At 40.9% G+C, this 13,679-nt stretch overlaps 1 protein-coding gene across 3 annotated transcripts in view; it reads right to left on the reverse strand.

Moving 5' to 3' along the window:
- Window positions 1–13,679, reverse strand: part of shank3a (SH3 and multiple ankyrin repeat domains 3a) — a 128,824-nt gene that overhangs the window by 95,595 nt on the left and 19,550 nt on the right. For all 3 annotated transcript variants that reach the window (XM_061076117.1, XM_061076114.1, XM_061076115.1), the window contains exons 2-3: window positions 4,719–4,922; window positions 2,431–2,502 (exon numbers count right to left, since the gene is read on the reverse strand). In XM_061076117.1, coding sequence (XP_060932100.1) covers window positions 2,431–2,502; window positions 4,719–4,922 — 276 coding nt within the window. The remainder of the gene's footprint in view (window positions 1–2,430; window positions 2,503–4,718; window positions 4,923–13,679) is intronic.

Raw genomic sequence — 13,679 nt, forward strand, 5'->3', positions numbered from 1 at the left:
AGACTAAACACATCACTGTGGTTGAATGACGCACACCCAGATTTCTTCCCTTCGATGTGAAGGCATAAAATACCTCTACTCAATATACTGCATCACATGGCTTGTGTAGAATGCTGTGTTGAATGAAGTACTGATAAATACTGTATGAAGAGTAGAACACATTCAATTATTTTCTCAAATGGAAAAATTTGAAAGTAAAGATATGCATGTTTATTAAGTTTGAGTGAATTACTTGGAGGACTATATATTAAAAAAGGGGGTGCACAAGAAAGCAATGCATTTTTCAATCTGATTCATCACTTGGCCGATCTTCTACACCACACAAGTAATCCTTTATTCATTAAAATTATATTAAATGTAAATTTTCCATGCATCCATGCTTCATGGTTAACCAGGACAGGCTATGAAGGTCTGCTAGGGTCAGGTGAGGAGGGGAAAAAAATACTATCAATTTTGACCTAATTTTAAACTTTAGCCTGCGGCAATGAGCTGCATACTAGCAAAGTAGGCTAATGCTTGACCTCTGCCTCACTGGGCAGCTCGCTGCACAATGAATAGTGATCACTGTGACTTCCGAGGTTGCAAGAGTCATTCGTAACAGGATTTCCCTCTTAACCCCTGGACATCGTTATGCAACAGATGCACAATTGACAGAAAGAAACATCAGCCTACAAAGTTAGCATACTGGTGGTTTGTGTGAACAGGGTGTCCTTGGATGATGTCAAATTCCTACCTGAATAATTGTTTCAGTCCATCCCTGGCTGTAAGAGTCACACTTTTCTGCACTTATCTCTCTTGCCAGATGATGCATGTTGTGAAAATACCACTTTAGTTGCAGCAGGACAGGAAGTAATCTAGGTTTGGGTATGTCGGGTTAGAAACGATATAATATTTAAGAGCATGACTCATCCGACTTATGAATGCTTTTCTATATCTCCCTCTCATTCACCATTTCAAACTTCCTTTCGCACGGAGCCTCAATAAAGGTACACAGCCAAAAGCTCATCCCTTAAGTATGATTCTTAGGATCAACAATATGATAAAAAAGTGTTCATTCAGTTAAGTTTGGCAATAGCTGTAAAATGATCTTTTCCCATAGAAAAGAGGGAAAGCAGCTGCCATTAGAACAGCAGCCCTAACTATTCTTTTCTCTCACGACAAACACAAAAAAATGCACCGTCGACACTATTGATTCCCCCCGGTGTAAATCTCCTGCTCTCTGATGGGGTTTGGTGCAAATGCATTAAATTCTTGTCCGTCTGCTCTACTCACCACACCCACATAAATGCACACAAAAACATGCATCTCTCTCTCACGGTCACTCTCACAAAATCATAGTCTCATTTGCATCTTCTGTTACTTCAGAGCTTCCACTCTAGCTCGAAATGGAAAGTCACTTCAGATGCTGTAACCGTCACTGCCCACACTTTCACTATTTCTTTATGTTGGCATGGCTTTTAAGCGAAACATCCACTGAAGGGCAGCACAGACTCGAGAGTTTCTGACAGCAACTAACATGGCATTGGTGGTGAAGGTTGTGATTATGTAACTCCTGTATGTAAAATCCTTGTCCCAAAGTAACATTGTACAGATGTTTGGCAGTAAAGGTTCTGCTAGTGTTGAAATTTCTTCCTCGGGTCTTACGTTTGTCTCGCTTGAACAATTATCTACACTGGCCCCCACAATTTCCAGAGATACTGCTCCATTTTTTCTGTTTTGCCCATATCTGAAAAAGCTTTCAAAGGATGTGCACAAATCAAATGGAAAGAACCCAGTGTACAGACAGAAGGCTCCATCTGCTTTCATATTTGTATCTAATGTTGAGCATAAATGAGCCTGTACCTACTCCCTATCATCAGCACCTACTGGCATATTGTCTATTCTGCTCAGGAGCCAGATCTATTCTCCTTCTTTGTATCTGCAATCCTACAACCTGCCTGCTCTTGACCACCATCTGCAAGGGTTAGCCGTTTGGTTTGTCAGATTGAACGACTTTTTTAGTGTTATCCCTATAACCCTGCCTATCCACCAAATTTAGAATAGTGAAGCATGTTCGGGATAAAAAGAAGTGCTACCCTGAGTATTTTGGCAGAAGCAATTATGCAGGAAGGGTGAAATGTAGGAATGGGGTGTCATATGATGGGAAACAAATGTAACCATTATGACTTTTCTTTCCCTTTGTTAATACTGATCACAGCACACATACCTAGCTCATGACATCTGCCATGCTTCGAGCGCATTTCGCTCTTAAGCATGGGTGTAAGGGGTCTGCATGGTCTAAACAAAGTGTTCAATTGAACAGGAATGGACCAAGCAATCATACATAAGTCAATATGTTTCATATATTGTACTTCAGATGTGCCAGTCACTAAGTTGAAAGGGTGGAACAAAGGAAAAAAGGTCTTCAGATGTCTGGATGACAGATCTTACCTTGGTGTGGAGCTTTGAGAGCTGCTTTTCATCCAGGTGAGTCTGAGTGTAAACACGTCTTTTATAGCGGAACTGAAAGAGAAGAACAATGGACATAAGACAAAATATATTCTATTTCCCTTTGTTCATGTCTTGATTTCAAAAGACTACAAAAGTGCAGCAAAACTATGCTTCCACAACTGCAAAATCATCGGACTTGATTTCTGTTCTCTGTACTTTACAGCTCTGGGCTCTTACCATTTACCAACTTGTCCAAAGCAAGGTCATTCACTAAGTCTTTGTCAAGCCGTTGTTTAACGGACAGGTTTCTGAACACTGACAGCCTGTAATAGTTTTAAAAGCTGTATGTGTGTTGTCTGTTTGTGGGGGTAAACACAGGGTAAATCTGTGACAGAACAGAGGGTTTGAGCTGCTAATCCAAACCTGTCAATCAACGCCACACAGCACGGGCCTCAGGGAATAACTGCTGGTCAATCAATAACGCATGCACGCACACGCACACGCACAAACACACACACACTTAAACTGATGGTAGCCAACAACTATTCAGCTAAATCATAAGCTTTTCCAAGTACAACTATGACTGTATCATAATAAAATTAAATATTGACAAAAACAACATCTGAGCAGATAAACTTCTTCCCTGAAACTCACATAAATACATCCTTGTGCATCACAATCAGTTTACAGCTTTAACGGCATATGCATGAAGTATTGCCAACTGGACACAATGGGGGGCACACAGCCAGAAACCCACAAAATGAGATTAAACACAACTAAATATTTGCTGTCTACCACTCATCTGCCATCTTACAACAGATTTATGACTATGCAGAATCATGACATTGCCCCCAAGTGTTTCAGTATAATACACAGAAAAGCTGATTGTCTGCTTTTCAGCAGAGAGCTGTGTGCTTTACTTGGATTGTGTGCATTTTTATACAAATTTGGTAATTTCTTAATGCTGAGTGGTTTAAGTATATTAAACTGTTAAAAACATAAGAGAAGATTACATCATTATTAGAAAAGTCAAAACAAATAACAACTAAACTTAAAAAATACATAATGTAGGATTTTTAAAAAAACATCTGTGTTATAATAACCAAAGCAAGTTATGACCCTCGTCAATAATAAAAGCGGTTTCTTTCAATACATCACAGTTTCACTTTAAACTGGGGCTTGTGGAGGATAGTAAATCTTCAATAGGCTCTCCATCTCTTCATGCATCATAAAACTAGAGAAAATAGAGACGACCAGTCAAAAAACTTCCTGACATCTTTACAGCATCTGTAGTAACACATTTGCATATGACCAGCTATTCTCTCCGATCACAAACCGTGATGGAAAAGCAATACGATTATTTCCAATAGATGTCAGGAGCTGCAGGCAACAGACTGTCACTGAGCACGGTATTATTGTTGCTAGATTTGACTGACGCATCAAATCAGAAAGATCAAATTGCAGGTACAGTGTCGGACATAGACAGTTACCAGAGAGTAATTGAGATTATTTAAGGAAGCATGTTAATTTTTGTATACCTGATGTTCTCAAGCTAGATCACATTAACAAGAGGTTTTCACTTTGGGCAGAAGGAGTAAATACCCTTTTGGGTAGGGTAAGAAAGAACCCAGCAAATTCTGGCACGGATCCAGACAAATTGGTAGATGGACAATATATTTTTCAACGATGTGAGACAGTTTTTGTTTTTTTCCACTTTCTTCCCAGATACTGATTTATAAATCTTGATAAAAAGTCAAGCATATTTATGGGACTGATACCTATGAGTTTGTGCAATAATGTGGTGCAGCTTGATTGAATTTAAGGGTAATGTTGAGCCTTGGTGGACAAAGGCACTCTATTGAGCGTCATTCAAGTTTTAATGCTTTTTGCAAACTCTACAAACTGTAGGTCTTTATGAATGAAACAGGATAAGGGCTACGTTATTTTTTTTACCTTTGGTTTGAGTTCTTGTAAAGTGATAGTGTGTTAGTTGACTGGTTTGCAAACGATAGTCTGGTGCTCAGCTTTAATAACTTGATACGCATGTGCCTGATATTCATAAAACACCACACATATACTCCACGAAGCAAATTATCAATATTAAAATCCAAAATTGTAAAGAACATAACTATGGTGTGTACATGTAGTGCACTGTTCTGATGCCTCACTATGCACTATGTGGCTGGGTTCTGCCTTTTCTGGTCTCTCAACAGAAAAGAAACGAGTATATACCACCTATTTTTCAGCCTTTCACTCCCTAAAGCCTCATACACATGATCCATACCTACCTCCAGGTAAGGTACAGGGGCGATGGATGGGAAGGGGTATTCCCTTAGCTGTCTCTCCTCATCCAGAAATTTGCCAGCCTTGCCATTATAAGCCGGCTGGAATAGGCCATAGTTGAGGACATCCTTCAAGCTGTGGTTAAGAGTGCACAGGATTCGCTGCTTGGACAGCCAGATAGGAACATCCACATTGAATTTCATACATTTCTGTGGACACAAGAGCAGAAGAGGGTGGAGGGTTAAGCACATGTCACTTTTCTAAATATCACACATATACTTCAGCCGAGTGAAACAAGAGATTAAAGAGTGATCTTTTTCTGATTCACATCAATATAACATTTAGCTGCTCTTTTATCAGAAAGACATTTATTGAACTTCCAATGTCATGCCCAGGGGAGAAGCTGGGTCTTTCATTATAATACACGATTCATATTTGCCCAGTAGTCACCATTCTCCTTTTCTTTTCACAAAAGGTCATCCCAAGAGCCAGTGGATGTTACCATACTGAAGTAAACAAAATGGTTATGAAAGAAAAAGCTCTTGCAGGAACACGCTCTTGACACATATAATTCAGCCACATAAATTTGACTATATGTCAGTGTGCATTATTCATGCTCTGAAAATTAATCTGGACAATATGAGACGGCTAAACCACGACCTGCACCTCTGGGTCCAGTCAGAACATGTCACAGGTATAAATGGTCAACGTATTTGTTCAACTTCTACACTCTAATAATAACCTATAATGTTTTATTACCTAGACTGTGAAAACCCAGCATATTAAAGTGTGTGTTTTACACGTTTGCTTCATTGCAGAGCTGTAAACAGGGCTCTTGTTGAGCTCCCTCTAGCATATTGACCCATCTGTTATTGTGGTCACCGGCAGCACCAGGTGAGATCCCGCTACATCAGTGGGGGTGTAAAAAAATCCATTAAGTTCTTAATGTGCGCAGCAGACAGGCAGAACTTGGCATAAGAATGGTAGTTTCTGCTTTTGCTGTAAACTAACACCTGGTCTCTCTGTACCTGTTATTTAGGTGCACATGAATGTACTGTCTGCATGTTCACTGGGGAATCACAATAATCAACCCTCATTAAGCCGCCCCCAGCAGCTACCGCTATAGACACAATGTAATTCTGTTTTTTGATCTGCCCAGTGTTGGTTATGGTAAATGTGGGAGGCAGAGAACTTCCCTCTTGTTACCACATTGTGGAGCCTGAGCCACAGATGGCAGAGTAAAATAGTAGAGAGTGAGTGAGTGAGAGGGAGTGTGCAAACCCCACAAGCAATAAATCAATCACTGCTGCCTGCGATATTGATTTGGAAACTCAACTCTATCCTGGTCAGCGCCACTATGTTTCTGACACTCCGATACAACAGTAGAAAACTTGCGTCTCCTAACAGTGCTACAGCAACATGCATATTAGAGTCAGATGGCAACTGGAGCTGACACAACAGTACAGCCAATAACATGAAAACGTACTAAAATAGGAGACATGATACTGACGTTTAAAATATTCATACTCAGAAAAAATCATCATTTATGCTATTGAATAATGGCCAGAAAGGAGTTTTGGCAGGAAAGTTGACCAATGACCCTTGTGTCCAAATTAGGTTATGAATGTTTGAGTTATGGCCATATAAATTCCCCTTCGACAGCTATGGTTGTAGCTAGGGATGGGCATTCAATTAAATTGTCTTAATCGATCGTCGGGAGAGTTAATGACGAATTTTCGATTAATCATTAATATTTTTATATTAAAATTCACTATTTATAGGCTGTTAAAATGCAGTGAAAATAGAAAAAACACAGCGTGTTTCCTCATTGAGGTCTTTATTACAAGATGAACAACTCTCGTGGCAATTAAACGGGTTCAATGGTAACACTTGTAAATAAGCGCTGCTGTACTCTTCAGCCCCGCTGAGAGAGCAGCTAGCCGCTGAGAGCTAGCTGGACTCCGCGGCCCTCGACCTCTTAAGGCCAATTTATAGTCGTTTTTTACGCACGCGCGCACGCACGCAGCTTCTACGGACTCGTTTTGGTTTATAGTTCCCCCAGAGTTGCGCGTGTTGCAACGCAATTCACCACCAGACCACTAGGCGGAGTAATGTTTGTTGTTGAAGTCGGCTCTTCTTCGTGTGTGGCACACGTTTATTGACATCGCCACGGCGGCTCCTCAGAGCCTTTTTCTGGCGGACAAATCCGCCGGTTAGTGACGGGTTATACTAGTGGACATGGTTTTGGATCTTTTCTGCCAAGTGCTCTTCTATTTGGTCCATATTTGTTCTTCTAAATCTTCCGTGGCTTCCGCAGTTTCCGGGTTTGAAACCGGAAATGCGACTCCGGACGGGATGTAGTAAGCAGACCAATCACAAGCCTTGCGGGCCGCGTGAGGCTCGCGTCGCTTTGTCGTATAGTCAGAAAAATTGGCTGACGCACGCAATCCGCAACACGCCCCCCGCAAGTACGCGAGGGGCGTGTTGCGTCTCTCGCGTGCGTGCGTGCGTCCGTAAAAAGCCGAGTATAAATCGGCCTTTACTCTGGTTGTTGTCACGTTCTCACTCCCGGAACCCCTCCACCAGACCCGGCCCTGTCCGGGTCCGAAGAGGCTAGCGTCCGGAGCTAGCGTCCGGAGCTAGCGTCCGGACGCTAGCTGCGGAGCTCGGCTTCATGTCGCACGCGGACCCTCAGTCTACAGGGAAGGGAACCCGGAGAGACCCAGGTCTGGGTGAGGGGTTCCGGGATTGATGACGTGACAACAACCGGACTGAGAGGTCGAGAACCGTCAAATCCATCTAGCTCTCAGCGGCCAGCCGCCGGTCCCCCAGCGGGGCTTGTCGAGTAGAACTCCGGACTGCTTCCTACAGCTGCTAAAACTGTGGTGCGTTCAGGCAACTCGGGTATTCTGACCTCCTACTCATGCGCTCATGGAGACGTATAGCTTTGCAGTGTTGGCAGTGAACGCAACAGAATTTCGTCGAAGACAAAATAATGTCATCGACGAAATTCTTTATGATCAATTAATCGATCGTCGATTAATTATGCCCATCCCTAGTTGTAGCAGTAGTCTGTTTTGCCGGTGTTGCATGATGTTCAGATAGACACAAATTACATAACTTGCCCATCAGCCCAACTATCCCTTACATTTTTTTTAACAGAATAAGTGGTAATGGCCATATTCATCAAATAACAAACTCTACTTTGTGAAATACTATTTATCAGTATTTAATCAGATGCTGCAGTTATAAATTGAGGCAGAGTTGACTGACCGGGTGACACGGCAAAAAACAAAGCCAATGTTTGGCAGCATTTCAGATCTAACCTGATGCCGAAGGGAGTCTGATAAAAGGGATTAGGCAATCTGCCGACTATAGCGAACGGCGATGGCAGCATCTGAAAACAGGCACTGCAGGTACACTCACACAAAAGGTACACAGTGAGGGCAGGTGTTTTGTTCTGCCTGCCTGCCAAGGAGGGTAAAAACTTTATGGATTTTCACATGGCCCACTGGCTCACTGACTAGGTGGCATTTCTCCCAGTGTTGCCAATGGTCAGACGATTGTCAAAGACGGGTCAATGAGTTTGGGAATGAGAGAGCAAGGGAGTGAGTGAGAGGGAAAGTCTGCTGCCCGGGATGAAAATAATTCCCCCGGCTCATTTTTGTTAAATTACCATGTAGATAAGAATGCAGATTAGGGCCAATAGCCCCTGAGATGTGATCAAGCTGCTTCAGGCCATCAAATCCAGCCAATTTCCCCCTTCTGGTTGTACTGGAAGTTCTACAAAATTGTATATATATATATACACTGCTCAAAAAAATTAAAGGAACACTTTGAAAACACATCAGATCTCATTGTGAAAAAAATTATGTTGGATATTTATACTGATATGGACAGTTTAATGTCTTAGGAACAAAAGTATGCCACATCTCTGATGGAAATAAAAGTGTTCACCCTACAGAGGGCTCAATTTTATAGACACCCTAAAAATCATAGTGAAAAAGTGATGTGGCAGGCTTGTCCATTTTGCCAAAATTCAATTTCTGCAACTCAAAATGCTTCTCAATATCTTGTGTGGCCCCCACGTGCTTGTATTTATGCTTGACAACGTCGCGGCATGCTCCTAATGAGACAACGGATGGTGTCTTGTGGGATGTCCTCCCAGATCTGTCTAAGGGCATCAGTGAGCTCCTGTAAAGTCTGAGGAGCAACCTGGCGGCGTCTGATGGACCGAAACATAATGTCCCAGAGGTGTTCTATCGGGTTTAGGTCAGGTGATCGTGAGGGCCATTCAATTGCATCAATTTCTTCATCCTCCAGGTACTGCCTGCATACCCTTGCCACATGAGGCCGGGCATTATCGTGCATCAGGAGGAACCCTGGACCTACTGCACCAGCGTAGGGTCTGACCATGGGTTCAAGGATTTCATCCCGATACCTAATGGCAGTAAGACTGCCGTTCTCTAGCCTGTAGAGGTCTGTGCGTCCCTCCATGGATATGCCTCCCCAGACCATCACTGACCCACCACCAAACCGGTCATGCTGAACGATGTTGCAGGCAGCATAGCATTCTCCTTGGCTTCTCCAGACCCTTTCAGTCTATCACAGGTGCTCAGGGTGAACCTGCTCTCATCTGTGAAAAGCACAGGGCGCCAGTGGCGGACATGCCAATTCTGGTGTTCTATAGCAAATGCCAATCGAGCTCCACGGTGCTAGGCAGTGAGCACAGGGCACACTACAGGACGTCGCACCCTGAGGCCACCCTCATGAAGTCTGTTTCTGACTGTTTGGGCAGAGACATTCACACCAGTGGCCTGCTGGAGGTCATTCTGTAGGGCTCGGGCAGTGCTTAACCTGTTCCTCCTTGCAAAGGAGCAGATATCGGTCCTGCTGATGGGTTGAGGACCTTCTACGGCCCTGTCCAGCTCTCCTAGAGTAACTGCCTGTCTCCTGGAATATCCTCCATGTTCTGGAGATTATGCTGGGAGACACATCAAATCTCCCTGCAACGGCACGCATGGATGTGCCATCCTGGAGGATTTGGACAATCTGTGCAACTTCTGTAGGGTTAAGAAATCGCCTCATGCTCCCAGTAGAGATAATGACTCTAGCTAAAGCCAACACTAATGGAAAACCAGTCGAAGTGATCAAGAGGGAGAAACTTGAAATGGCCTCCACATGCAAAACCACTCCTATTTTGGGGGTCGTCTCATTGTTGCCCCTCTAGTGCACCTGTTGTTAATTCCATCAACACCAATGCAGCTGAAACTGATTAACAACCCCCTCTGCTACTTAACTGACCAGATCATTATCAAAAAAGTGCAATTGAATTCATGCCATACCCTGATAAAAAAGTGTTCCTTTAATTTTTTGAGCAGTGTATATATATATAATATATATGTATGTATGGACAACTGCTAAACAGAAAGAGTATAGGTAATTTTTCTTTCAGAAGGCTTCTTGTGATAATTGGCATGTTCATCAAATAATCCATATGACCAGTTTTCTAGTTTCGCCTGCAACTTATTTTGAAAACCTACTGCTTTCTTTCTGATATTACAATTTCAGTTGTTTCTTAAAGTTTACTTGATGATATGTATTATTTCCCATCTCAGTAGAAGGATCAGGCCAACAAAATGGCAATGTTCAGGAAAAAGCTAAAGCATACAGTGTTTTACTTCATGCAAATCTTTTGAATATAGTGTCACTGAAGATGTTTTGCACTCCCAACAAAACTAACATCAAATGAAGCTTTAAAAAGCTGAATCTTAAAAATAAGAGACTGTTTTTTTTCATACACAGAGAGAGAGTAGACGGTTGAAGAGAATGAAGGCTGGTTCATACGTGCTTTTCTTATGCCGAGGCTTCCATCCACAACCTACACTGATTTCTTATCAAATTTGCCACAAGGCAGATAATAGCCTGGAGTTCAACCTTTAAAAAGTTTGCTTAAAACATAAGCCATGGCAATACCAATAAAACAAGCTAAATTAGGACTAAATGTCCTTGTATGTTATTAGCCCTGTGTCGGACTTAGAATCAATCAAAAAACAATCCCAACTTGGAAAGTCACTTTCAAGAGTGACTTTTCCTAAAGTGTAAAAAATGTGTTTCAGTGCAAACAAATAACACAGTATCACTGTGGTGACAAAAAAAAAGGCTCTCATATTTAATATTGGCTTTGAACTTATTACCTCCAGGATTTGTTGGTGTCTGGACACTGTTATTTCACAGAGCAGAAGGTGCCATATTTATAAAGCACAGAAACTTTTTTATTTCATTACTGCCCATCTTGACCTTGAATCAATAGTAGAGGAGATATTATATTTCAATGGGAGCTTCCTATGTAAATATAGGATAATCTGGAGGTTTCATTTGTCATATTACTTGTTTTGGTTTGAGAGAGAACATGCACACTCTTGATCCACAATATATCCACTGCTGAGATAATAGAAATACACTGTACATCTCACTTTCAAGTATTTGGCCACCGCTTTTTTTATCAGCCTGACAAATAGATCACAGAGCTTTTGAAAATGAAATCCAATTCTATTTGTAAAGTGCTTAATAACAACATACTTCATAAAGCTTACAATAACAAAGAGTTTCACAAAGAGTCAGGTGTTGTTCATTATTTATCCGGAGAATTGATGACTGAAAACCAGGGAGGAAGATCACAGAGTGTGTTTAAGCAAAGCAAGGAAAAAATACTTGTTTTGTTCATTTTCCTATAAAATACATTTTATTCTGTAGTATCTGTTTTGGGTCATGTGCCAATGCATTGACTTAACTATATACAGAGTTTCTCCATAAAGGGTGACTGCATTCATGTATCATTCATATTTTAAGTAGCACTGATCCAGAAAATTAGCTCAATTTTAGTTCTCAAGGTGACAGCAAAACAAGTACAGTATGTTTTTGTATTTATGAGTCCTTGAGTCTGTTCACTTTTCCTTGCTAATGTGTCTGACTTTCCCTTTGTCCTTCAAAATAAAGTTTGCATCAATGCTCACAGAAAAAAACAACCTTAGAATTAAACCACAACGCCTCAAACCGTGTTTGCCAATTACCTGTCCACTGAATACATTTTGACTTTAGCTTGTTTTGATTCATTTCTTATCATAAGTCATTTTTACAACAGCTGCATGTTTATTAATGAATGTTATTTAATCTCCGAATAAGGCCTCTACGTGCTTTAACGTTAATTTCCAAAGGCCTATGTATTTGTCAAAAATGTTTGAGTTGTTCGATTTGTCAGTTTTATTCTAGTTTTTTGTCAACAAAATGACATCTCATTGCCTTATTATTTTAAGTTATTTTTTAAGTCTTCAAAAGATTTTGAGGCTACAGCTGTGATCATCCGTGAACAGTTTCCAGGGTTACATGTCTCTCTGCTCAGCAGTGGGTACAAATGGACCCCCAACTGTCTGTTTGAAAGAACACTTCGTCTTTTTTTCTAATCTAAAACAATCCTTGCTGCTAAACTTTTTTAAATGTACCCTAATACATTTTTAGCCACTTTATCTCGATAAAGTAAAGTGGTACACAAAGTAAAGTATGAAGTCATTTAGCTTCAAATATTTTTAAAGCATAATCAGTGTAATACCAAGATAAAGTACAATCTACCAACTGCGGTACTAATCATCTTCTATATTTTGAAAATTATGAAAGGCATACGGACAATCTGCAAACATGAGCAATACAATAAAAAAAATAATCTAAGTTAGTCTCATTAAGAAACGGAGACTAACAAATATCTTCATACAAATCACTGTTATCCCTAGTGCCACTAATCCCCCTCCTTTGTCAAAATGCTTAGCTGCTGGGGCTCTTACAGACCCAGCACACAGGTATTTTTTTTTAATTTGGTGGGTTTATTTCTTCATAGACAACACTGGTATGTCCCTGGCTCTGTTTGTACTCGGCATAACAATTTACACCTCAATAAGTTGATGGGTGATTTTGATAATGTCACTGAAACAATATTCATAAAATGTACCTAACATCACAATAATATCCATTAAAAATCAATATGTTTGCACAATTACACAAAATTGAATCAGTTAGAGCAGAAGCTCTAGTCTCTGGTAAAAATGATTAAAAAATGATGTAGGACAGCAGCAGTGGAATACTTTTTACTGTCAGCATGTTCAAAGCGCACTGATTAGCAGAAGATAAGAGGACCCGATGCTCTCATCTTCTTTATCCTCTAACCCACGGAGAGCTCAGGTCTTGTCTCCAAATTCACTCAACATTGTTTATGTTCCTACACCGGCTACATTTTGTAGCTCGATATTAGACGGGCCTGAGGCTGTATTTTATTCAAGACCAAACTGGACCAATGATACATTTAAAATCCCTGTCTGGATTCCCACTGATAAGTCTACAGTCTCTCTCTCATGCTGCATGTTCCGAGCCACAGAGGGCTCTCTGCCCAAAGGAGCTAGTGCTACATTGTACTGAAAGGCTTTCATTCAGAAGATTTAGCATCATCACCTCTTAGATATTAGCTATTTTAATTGTTTCAGAAAAATCAAGCTACTATGTTTGTTTTGAGACACAACATAACTGAGTGTAAATCTTAATGGGTCAATTTGTCAGTGAAGATGTCAAAGAAAAAGGATAAATATGTTTGTTGCAGCTTGTGTTTTATACTGTATAAGTATAGTTACTGTCAATACTGTTAAGAGTCGTACTATGTGCAAAACATGACACTTGAACCAATTTTATCTTTGGATGTTTAGGAGTAATTCAAAATTTGAAATGTCTGCTTGTTGCTTTATTTCCTGTGTATTTCGTTGCCATGCTCGACACACTGTCTTTCAATGAATGGACGCGTCTTTGACTTTGTTGTTGTTCCTTGGTGCCACTGAAAACAAAGGTCTTCCCTCAAAGTTTCCCAGAGGTCTAAATAAAGGCCATGAATGAATCTCCCCCCTCCTCTCCCCAGTCGTGTCTTTGAA

The sequence above is a fragment of the Limanda limanda genome, chromosome 8 (genome assembly GCF_963576545.1).
Source record: "Limanda limanda chromosome 8, fLimLim1.1, whole genome shotgun sequence".
NCBI lineage: Eukaryota > Metazoa > Chordata > Actinopteri > Pleuronectiformes > Pleuronectidae > Limanda > Limanda limanda.